General features: G+C 32.7%; 3 protein-coding genes across 6 annotated transcripts in view; 1 reads left to right on the top strand and 2 right to left on the bottom strand.

Moving 5' to 3' along the window:
* The first annotated feature begins 378 nt into the window (after positions 1-378).
* mRRF1 (mitochondrial ribosome recycling factor 1) lies at positions 379-1,727 on the top strand. The gene is made up of 2 exons (XM_015329899.2): positions 379-1,007; positions 1,219-1,727. Exons 1-2 carry the CDS (start codon positions 388-390, stop codon positions 1,460-1,462), a joined length of 864 nt encoding a protein of 287 aa, XP_015185385.1. The 5' UTR covers positions 379-387; the 3' UTR covers positions 1,463-1,727.
* On the bottom strand, positions 1,604-4,285 carry LOC107071157 (uncharacterized). Its single transcript, XM_015329900.2, has 8 exons — positions 4,142-4,285; positions 3,332-3,503; positions 2,969-3,245; positions 2,716-2,874; positions 2,398-2,650; positions 2,216-2,330; positions 2,029-2,134; positions 1,604-1,956 (listed from the first exon to the last, which is right to left on the bottom strand). The coding sequence occupies exons 1-8, from the start codon at positions 4,225-4,227 to the stop codon at positions 1,721-1,723; spliced, it is 1,404 nt and encodes a 467-aa protein (XP_015185386.1). The 5' UTR covers positions 4,228-4,285; the 3' UTR covers positions 1,604-1,720.
* Positions 4,286-5,090: 805 nt separating this feature from the next.
* Positions 5,091-20,601, bottom strand: part of Egfr (epidermal growth factor receptor) — a 108,822-nt gene continuing 93,311 nt past the window's right edge. For all 4 annotated transcript variants that reach the window (XM_015329895.2, XM_015329894.2, XM_089178050.1 and 1 more), the window contains 10 exons: positions 12,500-12,835; positions 12,030-12,417; positions 11,278-11,954; positions 11,060-11,189; positions 10,493-10,803; positions 10,100-10,401; positions 8,815-10,026; positions 8,328-8,736; positions 8,047-8,226; positions 5,091-7,962 (listed from right to left, as the gene is read on the bottom strand). In XM_015329895.2, the coding sequence (XP_015185381.1) occupies positions 7,655-7,962; positions 8,047-8,226; positions 8,328-8,736; positions 8,815-10,026; positions 10,100-10,401; positions 10,493-10,803; positions 11,060-11,189; positions 11,278-11,954; positions 12,030-12,417; positions 12,500-12,835 (4,253 nt within the window). In that variant the 3' untranslated portion in view covers positions 5,091-7,654. The remainder of the gene's footprint in view (positions 7,963-8,046; positions 8,227-8,327; positions 8,737-8,814; positions 10,027-10,099; positions 10,402-10,492; positions 10,804-11,059; positions 11,190-11,277; positions 11,955-12,029; positions 12,418-12,499; positions 12,836-20,601) is intronic.

Below are 20,601 nucleotides of genomic sequence, written 5' to 3'. Positions count from 1 at the left end.
GGAGGGGAGAATGTGTGTGTCATAATATAAACATTTTCTACCATTTTAATTTAGATTAAATTCAATCTTGTGGCGGTAAATATTTATAAATTATTTATATTTTATAGAATTAATCAAGAATAAAGAAAAATTTAGAATAATTCTAACAGTAAGTGTGTGTAATAATTTCTTCTTAAATTAGAATAAACAAACGTTTATACTTTAGAATAAAACTAAATGTGATTATACATAAAAATAGATACATTTCCAATTTTATCGTATTCTAACCTCAAAGATTACATACATTCAATGAACTAACGACAGTTGCAGTAATGTATTAATTAATAATATTAATAATACGTTTACACTTTAATAAAGTCAGAAAGAACAGTAATAGTACAATTAAATATGTGGCATTGTAGAGAACTTAAACGTTGTGTTGATTTATTTAAATCAATATCAATTTCAATAATGAAGTCGAAACATAATTTGATAATGTATTCACCAAGGAATAATATTTCACATTTTAATAAGACTGATGTAGCATTATTATCATCACAATATAGTATTGCACATATTGAATACTGCAGTTGCATTAATAGATTGGAAAATGCAAGGGTATTTTCTACCACCACAATTATGTTAGCCAAAAGCAAGGATCGTGGCAAAGACAAGAAGAAAAGTACACAAAAAAAGAATATAGATTTTCGTGAAATGGAAGAAGTAGTAAATGTTGAAAAATTAACATTGCAACTTGACAAATTAATGGATAGATTAAAAGATAATTATATAAAGAATGTGTCGGTAAGATCTGCTGCTGGAGCAATTGAAGAATTGCCAATCAAAGTTGAAGGAACGCAATACTTGCTTCAAGAACTTGTGCAAATCAATAGAACACCTAAGACGGTTATATTGAATGCAAGTGCATTTCCTCAATATATTCCAGATATTATTCAAGTTCTTACCAAGAATCAAATGAATTTAAATCCACAACAGGATGGTACCATGATATATATTCCTATTCCCAAGTAAGTTACCAAATATTTATGTTTTATGTCACACACACACATATAGTACATATTTATTAATAGATATAGAGTATAACAGAACACGTGAAATATACATTGGATGCTGAATTATTCATCTACTTATAGTGACACATGTTCTGTTACACTTTGAATATATCTATGATGTTACAATGCATATTTTATATGCACTTTTTGATTTAAAATCTTACAGAGTGACAAAAGAATATAGAGAGAGTTTGTCAAAGAGTGCAAAGTCTTTTTATATTAAATGTCGTGATGATATGAAGGAGGTACGCAACGAGTATATTAAAAAAGTTAAAAATGTAGACAAATTACCACAAGATGTAAGTTTAAGAGTTCAAGGATACATAGATACTTTTATAAATCAATATATTGCAAAAGCTGAACAAATTCTAGAAACTAAACAAAAAGAATTAATGGGTGATGAAAAATAGATCCTATGGTCTAATAATATTAGATCTATATTAGTGTTATTATGTGCTGTTTTATTTCTTATTTCTTATGATTCTAATAGAATTACAATGTAAATGCAATACAAAAGCCTATGGAACTCTTTATACAAGATAATATACTGCTTTAATATATCAAATATATTTTTTATTATTTTTATACAAAATATTGTGCTTATAAATTATAAAAATAATTTTATTTATATTATGAATTTTTATCTAGTAAATAAGATAACATTTCTTTTATAAATTTGTTGTTTTATTGTTAGTGTTATCATTATTGATGTTATTTCTTACGTAATGCAAAAGTGCTTTGCACAAAATCGTTGAACCTTTTATTAATGTTTCTTTCGGATGAAAAGCAATGCTAAGTCTTAAAAAGTTCTTAACTGTACCATTATATGAAAACCGTACACCTGGTATTGCTGAGACTTTATATTCCTTTTGACACCAGGTAATGAAATCCGTACCATCGACATCTGTGTAAAGGAATTTGTTTAAATATTAGATAAAATTTGAGAATATAATTTAATAAAAACACTTTTTTATACTTTGTGGAAGATGAATCCAAACGAAGTAGCCTCCTTGTGGTCGACGATAGGAACAACAATTTGGGAGATAACGATCCAAAGTTTCACAAAGTGCATTTAATCTTTCCTAAAAATAAAATAATTATTTTTTTTTCTATATAATATTATTTTTAATATCGATCATGTTTCTTATTATAGTTCATTTCACCTTATATGTTTTAACAAGAAGGTTTAGGTATTCATCTTCAATCTTTTTTTGTAATAAACTTGTTATTAAACCTGAGATATAGTGATTGGTAGCTCCACCGCTACACAATATACCTCTGTAAGATTTAGAAATTATGAAAAACATTTTTAAAAATTATTAGTGGAAACGAATATATTACATACGAAGTTTTAAAGATATGAACCATTCGTGGACTGCCTTCTATCCATCCAAATCGGATTGCTGGTGATAGTATTTTAGAAAATGATCCATTTGATAAAACGTTACCACCTTTATAGTTAGGATCTTCTGGATTATCGTAGAAAAATAATCGATGTGGTGGAAATCCGTCTTCGTAATGTAATAAATTATAAACATCCTCGGCAACAATTAGCATAGAATTATTTCGAGCTATTTCAACTAAACGTTTGCAACTTTCTAAAAATAAATAAGTAATATTAATTATAGAGAAATATTTCTCGTAATTATATCAATTTACTTGCCAGGTGGTAGAACCATTCCTGTTGGATTATGATAAGTTGGTATGGTGTAAAACATAGCCCAGAATATTTTTGCATTATCTAAATAATATTCATTTTTCTTTACTTTAGAAATAATTTTTTCAAATGCATCCAGATCTACTACATCATCTTTCATCGGCACTACAATATATCATAATAATGTATATCAAATTAAAATCAATGTTAAAAGTACATGCTCGATTTATATAACAATTTTTATATCAATTCAACGTACCAGTTATAATTTTCATTAATGGAAATTGTTTGAATGAATCTAATGCTATCATATATGTGACTTCTTCGACGAATATAATACCATTTGGTGACATAATACTTGTTAGTAAAAGTTGAAGACCATGTGTTGCTCCACAAGTTAAAATTAAATTTTCTCTTTGAACTGGATCACCATATTGTCTGTTTAAAAATTTGGCTAACTCTTCACGACATTCCCATAATCCTGATGTTATTCCATATTGAAAAAGATAAAAATTACCTTCCTTTTCTTCTTCTTCCTATAATAATGATAAATATTATAGATATACTCTGAATATAAAATTGAATTGAACGATGCTGTACAAAGTGGAACATTGTATTTCACCATTCTATGAACAGTTGCATTGGATAGCATGTTTGTGCATTTCTTAAGCAGGTCAGGACCAGGGGCACCGACTGACATATTAATTGCTTCTTTATTGTAAACGTTGAATATTGGATCACCATCGAAAAGATGTCTCAAATATGGATCTTGTACAGTTGCCATCGTTAATTTTCTATAAAATACAATAAATATATTATATACATATATTACGTTTACCAATTAACAAGTTCCGTGCCCAACTTTTTCTACCTGACTTGTCATTCAGGCCATTTAATTTTGCTTGAACAAAATCAACCATTACATGTAATTATTAATTATTGTAAATATAACAATTAAACAAACTTACGTGCGTTGTTCTATACTGTATTTTGTATAATGCATCAATATTTTAAAAGAAATATTCTTTCAAGGAAAAGTTTCGGCACGAAACCTGTTAAATATTAATTATTGCAAATCAACCTAATCTATGACAGTTTTTTACATCTAATTACGCAGTCTGTACATAGCATATTATGCAATAATGAATTTATCTTTTGAATTATTTGATTGCTAGAAAAATTATATTATCTGTTCTATATATTACTTTTATCGTACCTACATAGATGTATTGTAAAACGGATTACAATTGCGATCGATAATTGATAAAACAATAATCTTTATACTCTATAGAATTTATTATTAAAATTAAAACGATAACATATTGTCTACGTATCTAATCAAACTGTCTTTAAAAGATAAGTGTACACTTGTTCGGAGTTATTTTATTTGTATACGATTTTTCAAATCAACGATACTTCCATCGCAACAAACCTTAGAGAAATTTTATTTTTGTAATATTTTAAATAAGTTAATAACTTTGATGTCATTATAATTTTACAGTTCGATTTACAATACATTCATTTGTAGTTAGATCACAAATAAAGACGTCATTTATATAAACAAAAATATCTTTGTAATTACTTATACGAATAACTGTTACTACTGTATGTTTCCAATTAAGATTTAACTGCTTTGATATTATATCAGTAAAAGTTCACTGTATCAATATATATATGCAATATATGTATATATATATATGCACATATAATAAACACAAGCACGACACGGCTCGTGCGCAACTGACGAAAGATTGAAATAACGAAGAGGATATATAGCTTGCTTTAATCATTGCACAACATTTTCCTTTCCCCTCTCTCTCTCTCTCTCTTTTATTTAATTCACTATAGTTTCGTGCATGTCTATAATTATTGTTTGCTATATATACGTGATATTGCAAAAATGTATCAAATTACTTAATAATATTCAACTTAAAAATTAAATCAAAGGTAAAATATATAGAAATGTGATTCATATATTTTACGTAATAATTTATTCACGATTGTGAATAATGGGGAAAAAAATAATATTTGTAATTATTATATATAGATAATTTCATTACCTTTAATGATAAGAAGTCAATGGTTATTTGTGCCCATAATTATGAAAGTGATCTAAGTCATGTATCTCTTGTTTCGAGATATTTCAAGATTTCTATTTGAACATTATATGAATTTTATGTAATATTGAAAAAAAAATAAAACAAACATTAACTAACGATTCATTTTTGACAATATCGTTTTTAAATATACATTAAATTTATTTAGTTTAAAATAATGTGATGCGTAATAATTAATAAACTCATTTTTTTTTTTTTTAATTTTGACTTAGATCACTTTCATAATTATGGACACATTTGACATAAGAAAAAATGATTAATGAATTTACGAATGTTGAATGTTTTCTTTATTACAATATTTCGATATACAATGATAATTATATAAAGATCTATAAATTCTATCTCCACAACCGAATGGCAAATGTAACTTTTTCGTTAACGCTATTAGTCCTCACCGGCCGTTTTATAATAATGTACAATTTTTTTTTCTTATATCTTTTTTTTCAAGTTTCTTGTAGCGCTAAACAAAACACTTCACTTTTTTATACGTAAAATCGTGAAAACGAATAAAGATGAGAGTAGGATGATGAGAGGAGGAGGAGGAGGAGGAGGAGGAAGAGAAGGAAAGAGGAAAATGTGAGAGAAATATAAAGATAAAGATGTTGAATGAATTAATCGTAAAAATGATCGAGGAAAAAAGAAACGAATGAATATAATTAGTAAGATATGTGGGAGGGAGTAGTAGGGGGTGAGTGCATAAGAGAGAAAGAGAGAAAAGGAAATGTAATAAGAGAAATGACAATAAAGATACTAAATAAAACGAGCGTTAGAATATTAGAGATCTTTCAGAAAAAAAATATTTTTTTACAAACAATGTTCTTATTTTTTTTTCGATTTTTTTTTTGTTATTCAGAGTGGCGCGATGATATATATATATATATGTATATATATTACACAATGGAAGTAATCAATAATAATTAGTAACGCCTAAACACAATATACACAATTCGCACTGGCGTTCCTCCTCCTCCTCCTCCTCCTCCTCCTTCTCTTTCTTCCTTAGATAATTTATTAATCATATATAAGAGATCGCGTTACGCGTAGCAAAATTGTTTCCTTTTATAATTACATATATATAAATATATAAAATGTTTTGTTTTAATTATATATTTTAAAAACGCATATAGAGATGCATATATAAAATTGTCTCATTTATTTTTGTGCATTATTGTTAAAGTTCTGTCTTTTTTTATCACAGAAATAATATTATGGAGGTTGCAGGTAACAATTTTGCATACGCATATACCGATTCATTATAAATGTATCGGGGATGATCGAGATCTCTTTTCTTTAAAAAACATTTTTCTCGTTTTTTTCTTTTTTTTTTTTTTTAAATACGTACATAGATAATAGATCCATTTCAATTAATTCTTTGTATCTTTCCTGTACAAACATGGCACGTCCTACCCTAATGTTACATGGTGCGTCATTGTAGTTACTATATATTTTTATACAGCCCTTTTTCGATTTTAGGCAATAAAACCTACGTATTCTTCTTTTTCAAGTACTTTCTCAACTTCCACCGTTGTAGAAGTTTTCGCTTACAATTAAAAATATTAAACTAAACTGCTAATTTATTTACAATTGTATTTCGTATAAAAATCAAAATCATAATGAATTCGATTTAATTCATTTTATAAAATGAACGTTTGAAAAAGAAGAGAAGAAAATATAAAATAATGGCATAACAAAAGGCATCGAAAAGATCGTCCAAACAAGCAATGTGTGTGTGTGTGTGTGTGTGTTTGGATTTAAGGGTAATAAAATGATATAAAATTTGTAAGTAAAAGACACAATAACATTTTCGTATTTGTATAAGGAATTTGGGTGTCGATGATCGTTTCTTCGTCAATTTGTTTTTTTTCTCTATATATTTCGTTCGTTGATAATTTATTCGAGAGTATTGTATTAAAATAACAAATAATAAAAACAAAATAAATGAGCTAAAGAAAGATATAAGGATAGCCGTAACAATATTTAAGTGTTCCCAAGGTAAAATAGAATGTCTTTTTTTTTTTTTTGTATCACAGTCAGCGGCTAACCGCACGATGCTCCGAAATGGGCAAAAATTCAAATGTTCATAGATCTTTTTAGATCTCAAAAATATATAGGGATTTGCTCGCGTCGCGTTATTTAATAATATATTCAAAATTATCGATATTTCTAAATGGTCAGTCATTGAGGCAAGGTTGTATCCATCCATCAGGACGAAATTGTTGTCGAATTATCGTGTCATACTATCATATATAATATATGGAGACAGATGTTTTCGATCAATTATTTATATCATTATTAGTAGGAAATTTAGGATAGGAAATTTTTCATAGTGAAAGGAAAGAGAAACAATTATGTATTGTTCGTGCAGCCTTATGCCGTTACCTTACGCCAAAGCTCACTAAAACTTACAGATTTGGAAGGTAACAATTTATTTACAAGCCATGGCAAATGGCACATTAAGAAAAACGTTTGCACTATTTTCTTCGCTTGAACGCGGATAACGTATAATATACGCTTGCTTTCGCAGATTTGTTTTATCTAAAGTCGTCCGATTTATCTTACGTTCTATTTTTCTGTTTCTCAATTTAATAATCTTTCACTGTTCCTGGTACTATACGACTTAACTCTAATCACAATCGAGCACGGCACTTGAATGAAAGCGTCCTTTGTAAGTACTGTAAGACGTACTCATTTTTGAGTAATCCTTCTTTAAATGCGAATGTTTTTCTCGTAACATTCCATCTTTATTTTCCTCATTTGTTTAATGACATATCCTTTTCATTTTTCAAATCTTATTTGTCTTGCATAATACAATGACAATTTGAATATAATCAAACGGTAGTCTCGTTTTTCCTAAAAGGTTTCAACGGTTGTAGCTCACGTTCGAGTCTGTCGAAATCATTGTAATACTCGTGATCCGATTCTTCCTCGGAACTTCTTTGTCGAACTTGAGAACCAAACGTCCCATTAGTTAAGCCCTTCTCTAAATCTGGCGTTGGAATTCCTAGAGTTTGAGGGGTGAGAGGTCCTTCGTCTTGGGACATAATATATTCTGGATTATCCAACGAAGTTTTCCCTTGAATTGTCAAGAATTCTGGATATTTTCTATAACCACTGTTCACTCGTTTTGTTTCTGAGTCTAAAATATAAATTCGATTGATTAAAATGATTGTTATGATGTAGGAAGAACGATTGAGATGCAATTTCGAAATTTGCTATTCACCTGTAGGTTTTGTGTCTCCTATGAGATCCATGTACTGAGTAGTATTCGTTGGAAGTTGTGGCGATGGCATTAAATAATCGTCTTCGTCCAATGGCAAATCTAATTTAAGATTGCCCACTTGTGCTTGTTGATGTGCCGCATTTACCTCGGTAGAATAGCAGTCGTCTGTTACGTCACAGTCTGCACATATAATATGTTAAATATGTATTAATAAATAAGTTTATGTACATAAATTTGTAAATGTGTAAATACTTTTTTTTATTATTATCGAATTTACTGACCTCTGACAACGACCATCTTTAATGGATCAGAACAGTATCTCGAACTTGAATTATCGGAACCAACAACGTGTCCGCAATGGCCATTTGGATGAGCATAATGACCGTGTTGTTGTCCGGAATTTCCAGGCTCGTGGGTTGCATTTGCATTTCCATGATTCGAATTATACCTCAATAATTCTCTATCCCAGTTTTGTTGATTTTGCGGTATAGGAGAATCTCCGGCGAGTGGTTTGCCATTTGCCCAACAAGTTTTAACAGGCGAATTTGGTGGTGAATCGGAAGTACTAGATACTGAAATGCCAGGTGGTACAGGTGCTCTCGATTTTGGTTGAAGATATTCATCGGCATCCACTAATGCTTCGGGTCCCTCCATAGCTGATGCGAGATTTCGAATCATTTCCTTCTCGTCCTTAAATGATAGACAAAAATTGATCGAACAATTGTATTTTAACTATGACAGATAATTATATTTGAATATTAGACATACCTGTAAAGTGTATGACGGTAGCCTCATGTATTTGTCTCCTTTTATTGCTAGATATCGACCAGGGTCCCTAGACATTTTAGCAAATTCTTCGGCTAGTTCTTTAAAACTCGGCCTTGACTCCGCATCCAACATCCAACATTTGATCATAATCATATAAACATCTATGGTACAGATAATAGGTTGTGGCAGTCTTTCACCTTTTTCTAATAATTCAGGAACGTTTCTTGCTGGCACGTGTTCATAGGGTCTACCACCATAAGTGAGTACTTCCCATATAGTAACACCAAATGCCCACACATCGGATTTGTGAGTAAAAACTCGATGTTGTATACATTCCAATGCTAACCATTTTATCGGCATTTTCCCACCCGCTGCTTTATATTGTTCTTCATTAATATCCAAAAGTTTCGCCAACCCAAAGTCCGTGATTTTCACACAATTAGGCGTTTGTACGAGGACATTGCGTGCAGCCAAATCTCTATGAACCAGCCTTCTTTCTTCGAGATAAGCCATACCTCTTGCTATTTGTGTACACCAATTCAATAAAGCCTTCGATCCTATTTTATCTTTGTACCTTCGCGCAAAGTCCAAGAGACAGCCTAATGGCATTAATTGTGTTACCAACATCATCTGAGATGTCATACAAACGGCTAACAATTGTAACAAATTTGGATGTTCGACGCTAGCCATAATGTATGCCTCATCGAGAAATTCTTTCGAAGTATTCGTGCCTGTACCTTCGTGTAAAACTTTGATGGCGACTGGAATTTTGACGTTCTCACCTTCCGGAACCCAAACACCTTTGTAGACGTTACCAAAAGCACCGAAACCTAATATGCCACCCTTTCTCATTTCTTCTTCTTTGATTATACGTAACTTCGCCAAATTTGGTTTAACACCTGTTGGTCGAAGTGGTTCGTTGTCATCCAAGCCTGTCAATGCCATCGTCATTTTGACTGTATTCTCTTTAGCTTTTGCATGCATTCTCCATTGATAAGTGATTATCAATACAACTAGTACGAAAATCAATATGAAAACTATGGCACCGGCAACGATAGCTGGTCGAAGTTCGTTGTCTGTTTGAAAGCCAGGACCAACGATTTCTAAGGAACAGTAGGGCTCATTATCCTGAAGGAAGACCTTATGCGGATATTCCGGAGGACAAGTTTCGGTACAATTGAAAGATGTTGTATTATCATTTGGATCACCATCCTATAATATCATTTAATTAATAAATAATATAGAAGATAGTATTGAATATGATAAATATGAGACATATACGTACTATGTAGATTTTGTAATTGCGACATTTGTAACATTGATTAGGTCCAGATCCGAAACAACCACGGCATTCTTCGAAACATGGTAAACATAATTGCGTTTCAGCATCAGCAAAATGATCAGCAGGACATTCATCCTCGCATTGTTCTCCTCTTTTAAATTTCGTACATTGTTGACACACTTGTTCGTGAAAACCATAGCCCGTGCATTTCTTACAACGTGGATGACATTTTCGACATACGGATTTACCTGCGAGAGGTTTTAAAGCACCTTGCTCTAGTGGACTAACCCACTCGTAGTAATGCCCTATAATAAAGTATAACATTTTTGTATGGATTTTGTTTGATGACGATTGAACAAAAATATATTCTTTATAATTGCAATATCAACTGCATACCATCTGGACATGGTTCTCTCTTCTGTAAACATCCTTCAGGTATATGACCATTCATAATAGCTTTTTCACAGCTGTGGCATCCGTTAGCTCCTATGTTGTTTTCTGGACCTTCACAACCGCCTACACAATTGTCATGACAATGTTTACATTGACCATTATCGTTATATTTCGAAGAGGGACATTCTTGAACACAGTAAGGACCATCTCTAACGTGTTTACATTTGGTACAATGTTCAGCATTCGGTCCGGTGCAAGAACCATCACATTCATCGTGACAAAGTTTGCAAGTTTTGTCATCTGCCTGATAAATCCTATAACATGTAAAAAAGAAAGTTATTATTTTCAATTATCATTCGTAACATTTCAAAGATTTTCTTTGTCAATGCTATTGTTTTATCTTTTACAATGTGTATTCAATTTACAGCAAGATTTACCTTTATTCCATAACTTAGGTGAGCGAATTCGATTAATCAAAAGCAATATTATTTTGAGAATGAATTCTATCGATCATTATATAGTGATCATTATATAATATAAATATATACAATTAACAAAAAATTTACTTACCCAGGTGCAATGCAATTTTGAAGGCAGTCATTACCTAAAATGAAATTTCTACAAGACAAACATTGAGCTGGTCCAGGACCCCAGCATCCTTCATCCGAACATTGCTCGTCGCATACCAAATTTTCTGCTTCTGCAAAACGATACAATGCGATACGTCAATGTCACGTAACACATAAGATTCGTTTTTAAGCGAAGCAATAACGTTCAATTTCACTTACTGCAATCGGATTCATTTCTGTTGTTCATATACAAGCTGTCGTGTTCCAAGGATTTTTTAATTCTATTCCAATTAATACTCTGAGCGTAACACAAATTTTTATTCTCCAATATGGCAATAGCACCAGAATTAATCTTTTTCAATGCGCTCAAATCCAATGATACCAAGGATGTTTTTACGATATACAAAGATGAAAAATATTCTGTTAAGGTTCTACCACCGATCACTTCGAGATTACGGAAATATGAAAGATTTGTAAAATCTTTATGATCGCCTTGAATGTTTAAATATCCTGTGATTTCTTTTAACGTACTGAACACTTCCAATTTATCAGGATGCATTTTTTTATAACGTTTGGCGAAAGTAAAATTCGGGTAAATGTCTTGGAATCCTACGAAGCTTTGATCGAGAATTGTGATGGATCCTTCGATAATCGTGCAATCTTTAAAACTATCGATGTTACCGGAATGAACCTTTTCAACTCCTTTGCAAGTCTTTGGACAGGGACCGTCACAAGGTACACATTCGCCATTTAAAACTTTTTTCTTTGGTGGACAAGATCTTACGCAAGCTCCGTTATCTTTTAAAAGATGTTCCGGACATTTTCTGACACACGTTGCTCCGTAAGCATATTTTCCATCTGGATTAGCTTCCCACGAATAAGTCGTTGGATTGTACCTATTCAAATTCGTAGAGTTAATGAAAATAAAAGATCAGAGTTTCGTAGACAACAATATTTCGTCAAAATCTTACTTTTGCATTGGCGGACACTCTTGCGTACAAACTCCATCATCGAAGAAGTTCTTGCAAGCGAGGCAGTCGCTTTGTTTAGGACCAGTGCAACCACCGGCGCAAAAAAGATGACAACATTCGCGTGGATTCGAGCCAAAACACCTGCCCTGCCAGCATTGTGGCGAACAGTTCGTTTTGGAAAACCTCTGACAGTTCTCAGGTCCTTCTCCCCAGCAACCCTGTTCACAACTTTTGTCGCATGCCGTGCAATTGGGTTCGCGCGTAGAAGGGAAATCATACACGTAAAGATATTTTCCACCTTGACCCGTAATTATTTCCTCCCAGTTGATAGTTTGGATGTGGCAGAGGTTGTAGTTGTTGTACATACCCACGCTTCCGTTAAGAATGTCTGCCATAGGGAAAAGTACATTCAAAATTAATTATTACATTTAATATATAACATTATTAGTATTATAGTATTATAGTATTACCTCTGAGGGCCGGCATCTGCAGATTTTGCATTTGACACATCGTGACGAACAGGGCGAATTCCACGTCATGTATATTGAGTTTAAAGAGGGTTCTTCCACGTATGATTTGTAATCTAGGAAGGATGAATTTCGGGACGTCCACGTGACTAATGAGGACGTAACCGGTGACTTCTCGTATATATTGAAGAAAGCTGAGATCGAGTGTATCATTCTGCAGCCACGTAATCTCCAAGTTACCGTCGACGTAAGTACAGTTGGTGTACCGGTCTCGAAGATTCCGATAATGGTGTTGTTTATTGGACGGCACGGAGAGACGACCATTTGTTCCAATGCAGACTGCAACACAAAATGAAAATATTTTTAACATCAAATAGATCGACGATGATCAACGAAGAATTTATTGAAGTATCTCGTCTAAGAGTAATCAAGTTTTTTCTTTCATTAAAATATGTTAGAAGTTTCCTCGTACGTTTAATCTTATCTTTAATCACATCAATTTGATTTCACATGGAAAGTACCCTATAGGATTCATCAAATCGTAGATTGTTTTCTAAGCTTGAAAACGTGCGATGTTAGTGGGCGAACCACTTCCATAAAGTGCCGGTACAACACCCGCCTCCCTCCTCCTCGTCATTTTGTTGCGCAATGACGCGCACTGGAGCCGGCAACGAACGTCGGACACGCGGCTTTGCTGTGTGTGTGTATGTGTGTGTACTATGCCAGCTTCGTGGGCACGAATCTCACGAGAAACGCCATAAACATCGAACGATGTTGTGACAGTGTACCTAATGGATTTTTTTTGTCATTTCTTTCTTTCTTTATATTAGGTCATTAAGTATAAAATGTCTGATTTCGAACTGAATGTAGTAGGAATAATCGGACGTTTCATATTTAATGACCCCAAAATAAGTAAGAAATGATCGAAGGCAATATGAATTGTAACTGATAATTAAAAAAAAAAAAACAAAAAACAAAAGTAAATAACTAGAGGATGTAATTTGATTGATATTATAGGCAAGAAACGATTGGCAAATCGTTCGAATACTTCGTTTTATTAAATATTATTAACGTTTTGTTTCGAAAGGAAGAATAATAATAATAATAATAAAAAAAAAAGTAAGAAAAGAAGAATGAATAAAAAGATAAAGAGAACACATAGCGGCACGTATTGCCTTTTGGAATTCGGTTTTGTTCAAAGGTACATCGGTTTGAGGGTGCTCGTTTGAGAGGGTGCTCTCTTGCGTTTCGGCGATGCGTTTCGGCGATGCGTTCCAAACTCGTCGTGCACGCGAAAAGGCGATCTTAATCTAAGCGAACGATCGGAACCATGAGAAAATAATTGCGATGGGTACTTTCTAAGGAACTCCTTGCGGTACATGGAGAAAGGGATGAGAAGGAAGGAAGGATGTCGCACAAGCTCGAAAGAAGAGTCGTCGTCGTCGTTGTCGTCGTCGTCGTCGTGTAATGCGCGCCGCTCATCATCGACGCCGAGAAAAGAAGATGGAGACAACCTTTGAAAGAACTTTTTGATGTCGAGTTGTCAGCGCACTGGTATTTCTACTGGTCAGATGTTACTTGCGATGTATGCGTTCCAAGTCGAATACTAAATCTTCCTTTCTACGATATCCGACTTATCTTTCTAAAGGAATACTTTAGAAAATTCTTTGTTTTTTCTTATCGTTTTCTATCATTAAATTCACATACACACACACATAAACGCATTTTTATATATTATTTCTAATAAATTTATGTGCCATTTTGATCGACAATCCTTTGCCACTTTTTCTAATTAAATAATGTTAAAAGATAAGACAAGATTTTTATTAACAAAAGTGATTTTTCTATCGATTAACACCAGTAAACATTGGTTTTACATAAAACAAGGTAAAAACCGAAAGAATGATTACTGATGATTGAAAATGCCGTTGCTTTTCTCAGGTAAACACACCATCACCTTTCGTACCTTCATAAATCGCGTTTACTCGTCCGTTTCTTCGATCTTGACTATTTTACAATAGTCTTCTCATTCTCTTTCTCTATTTCTCTCTTCTTTTTCTTCTTCTTTTTCTTTATTCTCCATCCAGCCGTCGTCCAGAGAGCTCGTTCCACTTTGCTTTTCGACGAATCGCACGGTCGTACGATGGAAATTTTATTCCAAAGGAAGAATAAACGAGCACCGTTTCAAGCCCTTTTCAAAGATCTATCGATTCGTCTTCTTTTCTTTCCTTTTCTACATCGTTCCGCGACTGTACCATCTGTATAGATACATTCACTGACACACGTTTCAGATGAAACGAAATTTGATTTTCAATCATCTTTTGGACATTCAATTACACCGTACAAAAGTATTAATATTTATAATATATAGAAATGCGTTTGTACATTAAATTAATATATGTTAAAATTTGCTTTATAAGGGTTGAATAATGAAATATTTTTGTTAATAACGCAACTATATTTGAATTCGTTCAAATTGCACAAACATTTTCTGAGAAAATCTAAGGTAGAAGAGAATTTTTGAGTGTAATCCTGTCAGCTTTTTTGAGACAGGTGTAGAACAACACCATGGAAGAGATGATACGATAGAAAGTATAGAGGTTGGTTTAAAGAAATCAAGGATTTGGTTAAGGTCGACGAGCGAATGGCGTTTCTCGTTTCCCTTTCCCTTATAAAGGTGGTGATTATCCTTCGTCAAGGGGGTTGCGAAAATTGCCGAGGGAGCCTCTCACTCTAAAGAAATTAACATTCTGCCAAATTTACGGCTGCAACGCTCGGAGAAGACAATGGGTGGTATCGATTTACAGCTGAAGCGTGAAACCTGCCTATTTTGTAATTATAACAGGCGTTTATTCTTTCTTTTTTTTTTTTTTTTTTAAAGAATAAGAAGAAAAAGAAAGCACCAGAAATCAAACCAAGCCCTGTACTTTTCATTCTATAAACTTTACGTTCTACAGTGTTACAAATAATGTGTATATGTGTAAGATACAGAGGGATAGAAAGAGTGAAAAGTTACGTTAGATTTAAATCGAATTATTTATCAATGATATAATAAAAAAAATGTCGTAGCTATAATTTTCGTAAAATAACATTTTCCATCTGCGTTTATTAGATAATATTTATCAAAGAGATCGTGCTATTATTTATTTCTTATACCTATATTTATTAGATATATTCGTCGTTTCTTGCATTATACATAAACCTATACGTTTTTACTTTTATTTGAAAGTTAGAATGGACATGGAGATCGATCGAAATCGAACGAATTTCGAAGCAAAGAAAAGATCATTCGTTGTACGATAAAGTCTCGTTAAAATGACAGTGGCTATATATGTTGAGAAAAACGGGATGGTACACAAGGAATGGTTCGAAGAGACCTCGAAAGTACCGAAATCCCGTGGCGAGAGATTTCTTTTGTGGGTGCGAGAGTCGTACGTCAGTCGGTGTGTCACATAAGAGAGAGAGAACGAAAGAAAGAGAAAGGAAAAGGGACAGAAAAAGATGGATAGAGAAAGAGTGAGAGAAAGAGAAAAGAAAAAAAAAGAGAATGGGTCTGATTTTTATGCGGCACTTTAGGACGCCATTAAAGGGCCAAAGTAATACGAAATAACCGCACGGTGATACCAGCTAGCAGCGGCGCCGTTTATTTGAGCTCGTAAACATCGATGCCAAAAGAGAGAGAGAGAGAGAGTGAGAGAGAAAGAGAGAATCAAAAGATACCTTGCGAGACCCAACCGAGCAGGCCCGCGGCTAAGTGTCCGCAGAAATAAAGGTCGGCCATCGTAAACGTGCGAAATAACCAACGGCTTCGCTTCTTACCGAAGACCGAAAGTTTGAGAAAAAAAAATATATATATGCTAGAGAGAAAGAGAGATAATGTAAAAAAAGGAATGAATGATCCAAAGTAAGAAACAATAACTTAAGATGAGAAGAAATAAATAAAAAAAAGAAGAAAAGAAACATCTCTTCGAATGGTAGGAAGAAAAGAATCACTTTTAGGAATTGAATTTGTTGGAGATTATATCGAACATCGTGACGTATCGATACGATTCTATATTTTTGAACATTTACATTGATTTAATTATATTAATTATATCGATGAGAAATGTAATGGTATCAAAGGTAATTCCTAACTCTCGATTTTGTTTCGTGATATCGATGTAGATAAGTATATATATATATATATATAGGTTTGAGCTAAGAGAAGAAAGAGATAGAATACAAAACCGACGATATATAAGTCGTTCGTATACGCCATAATCCTGGCATAACCATCCGAAGGATAACATTAATAGCTTTATGGTTTATTGCTTCGGAGTCTGCGGTTAAGTTTCTTCGCTCCCTGCAGGGTAAGAGCACGAAGAGAACGTGCCAGTCCACGATACTCTCTATATACTTCAGAGTACATACATACATATATATCTTTCTCCCTCCGTGTACCTCCATTTTTAATCGTGTTACGGTCTTTCTTCTTCTTCTTCTTCTTCTTCTTCTCCTCCTCCTGTTGTTGTTGTTGTTCCTTCTTCTTCCCAATGCCATTTTATTCTCTTGTTCTCTTCCCCTCGATTCGATTCGTCGTATTTATGTTCGGTACTTTAACCTCGATAGGAACGTTAGAAAGAGAGAAAGAGAAAGAGAAAGAGAAATGTTAAACCATATGTTTCTATCCCTTTTCGCTCCTGGAATTATTCTCTCTTTACGATCCTACAGAATAGCTTTACCACTTTTACGATCTCGCTTGCACGATCGATATTATTACGAGCCCGATCGAACTAATAACCACCGGTGCTTTAATAATTTTCTGCTGAACGAATAAACGAAACAATTCGTTACTCTTGGCTTCTTGATTTCTAACAGGTGGTCGATCGATCGTCTCTTACCTATCTTACCTATTCTCGATTTTTACTCATCTATGACAAATTTCGGTACTAACGTATTAACGCCATTGCATCAAAATTCCACTAATGCGTCAATTTACAGCTTAAATTGTTGCGATAAATCATAGAATAAAAAAACTGTATTTAAAATCAAAACACTTTGAAAATTCAAAAGATTTGATTTATAAAAAGTAGTCACACACACACACAATCGGATTTTGGTGGAAAATGGGCTGATATAGAATTTAACATAGATTTAAAATAGTTTCTCTATTTTCTTTCACCTGATGCTGTTGCCATAATCCTGACGAAACCCTGTCAAAACCCTGACGCAACTCTGACGGTTGTTGTGTGCGAACAACAAGATTGCTCTTTATTGGCGCATTAGCGAAATTTTTGCTGCGGTGGCGTTAATACGTAAGTACCCAAATTTCTATACGTTGCATCGATATAAATTTATCGATATAAATTCGAAGGTAATAATTTATTACGACAAATATTTATGAATTTACATAATTTTTTCTTCGATCATTTTTCATCCTACGTAAATGCATAAACGAAACATCGAAGAGGGTGTTAAGAAGATTCCCAATTCCAAGATTGGGTCACATAAAATTACATCATTTTTTTGTCGATCGTGACGATAATAAATTAAAAAATGACCATACGTGTTACTTCATATTTATATTAAAAATATTAAAATATAACAATGACGAGATATTATTTGATTTTTAAAATACATTTGAATGATTTAAAGTATTCATAAATAAAAAAAAAAAAAAAATAATAAGGAAAAGAAGAAACGAAGAATCGATTTTGAAGAAGAAGAAAAAAAAACAACAACAAAAAATCAAGTTCCGCAAAAGGAAAATAAGGTTTGACTTTTTTTCTTCGTGTTTTCTCTTCTTATTTCTTCGAAGGAGTAGTTGAACAGCTTCGATCATGAATCGGTAACACGCAACACATGCTAATTTGTTGCCTCAGGGGGTTGGGAGGGGGGGAAGCAAACAAGGGAGCAATGCAAGAGGATCAGAATCAATCTCTCACGGATTCTACGAGTGCTTGACGTATCTCGATCTACCTCTGATACCGTCGAGGTCATCGAGGTGCCGATGTTTTCCCGCGCATGCTCGTTCGATCAATAATCGAGTTAGATCGCATTCGATATATACGTGGGCGTAGTAAATCTCAGCTATTTCCTATCGATAGATTTTTTTGTTTAATCCAATCGTATTTTTTCTTCATTTCAAAATCAAACTTCAAATTGTTATCGTATTGTGCGCTTATTCTTATATTTTTTAAGTGAAAATTTCTTTAGAATCTGGCTGATTTGAAAATTGTGAAATGGAAGAACGTGAAACCGATGAAACAAAAATAATTAATTAATTAATAAAATTCTATATATAAAAATTCAGTGCAACAATATGTTTGTCCACTAATAATTCCAAAACTACTCAATTTATTACAATGAAATTGATTTTATTTCACACGTGATTTTTTCCAACTTAGCACATAGCACAATTTTTTATTACTAATTTAAAGATTTTTATTTAGAAGTTATCTAGGTTCTGTAAGGTTCTTTCAATAGATGACACTGTATTACAATTTAATTATTTTGAAGTTTGTTTTTTTTTTTTGAAGGTTTCACTTCTACCGTGTGTGATCTGCACACATCTGTTTTTTGTTGTTGTTATATTTATTTACGTAACATGTTATATAATTTTTATGTCTTTATATTTTTCTTTTGTAAATTTTGCAGCAGTGAAAATAATTAAATGTATATTTCAAGCGTAACATAGTATATAAGTTGAAGCATCTTTTTTTTTCTATAACTTGTATCAAATCTTCAAAGGATTACAATCATACTCGTTTTATACAGAAGAACAAATAAAGGAAGCAAAAGTTTAATGCGAAACGTTAAGATAGTTTGTTCTTGGTTCAAAGTGAATCACATTATGTGGAGGTATGCCAGCTGCCGTATGAAATGTACTTTGCATCGATAAGCATGCATACGACTCATCGAAGCCTGTTCTTTAGAAATCAATAGGTAATACATATATATATATATACATACATGGATAGATAAAGTCATAGGTTGTAAAAAAATTTCGAATCGTGTCTTATTGAAAATCATATCTAAAGATTTCTATTCAATTTCTATCGATCGTTTGTACTTTCTTATTTTTCTTTTCTTTTCTTTTTTATTAAAAAAGAAATGACAAATCAATAAAGAAGAATAAAACGTTTCATTATGAAATTATAAATAATCGGCACCACGCCTTGGAAAATGACTATATACCTATGTTCTATTCTCTTGGAATGCAGGAGGTAGATTTAACAGAGCTGATGATTAAATGGACACCAATTAAAAGGACAACAACGCACATACACACACACACACGTATAATAAAACATCTCCGACAAAAAGAACGAGTTAATACAGAGATACCAGACCGTGGAACGTTCATTTCCTAACAAGAAATTCTTGTGCTTGGTCTTTGCTCGACTATGATACACCTGGCCTTGATCTTTTTTTAATTTTAGGTCAACTCTTTTTCGAGAACAAGATCATTGCTTTGTCAGTTACAGAAGTAGATTATCGTATATTATGATGGTAGATTTTTAAACGAATGAAGTCTCATCTATGCACGAGAAAGGAAATACAATTGAATGTTAATATGTGCACCAACAACGTTGTTAAAGATTTCCTGCGAACGATAATATTGGGATCTCTAGCAAGGGGCGTGGCGTAGCAATTCGACCTATCTACTCTAATTTTGAATTTAGCCACCAGATAGCGTATTCAAGTGCTACAGATCCCAATATTATTGGGCTTCGTAACTTTGAAAATAATATTCCTATTGGCACTCGAATTAACAAATTAAGCCGTGTAATGATCCAGAATAATTTCCCGAATGTAAGGAGTTATTAAGATAGTTTTGCATTAAAAAATAATCGATAGAGAGAGAATAAGGAACTTAATCCGTGCAATAGGAAAATACAAGGCGTATTTAATTATATATATATATATATATACAATGTATCTATGTATGTATAGGTACGGTGAAGAATATCGTATCGCTTAAAGTTCGTTTCTTTATTTCTTTTTGCTCTTGGCAACGAACGTTATATTCTCTTTATCTTGTATTACAAAATCAAGAGACTCTCTAGTAGTACTCCTTTCTCTATATAAACCTGTTCTTCTCCTATTTCCTTTCTCTCTGTGTA

The sequence above is a fragment of the Polistes dominula genome, unplaced genomic scaffold (genome assembly GCF_049000335.1).
Source record: "Polistes dominula isolate Pdom_NZ unplaced genomic scaffold, Pdom_raw_medaka contig_77, whole genome shotgun sequence".
NCBI classification, from domain to species: Eukaryota; Metazoa; Arthropoda; class Insecta; order Hymenoptera; family Vespidae; genus Polistes; species Polistes dominula.
The sequence above is the reverse complement of the archived record's forward strand: the minus strand, read 5'-3'. Positions and strand labels throughout refer to the sequence as shown.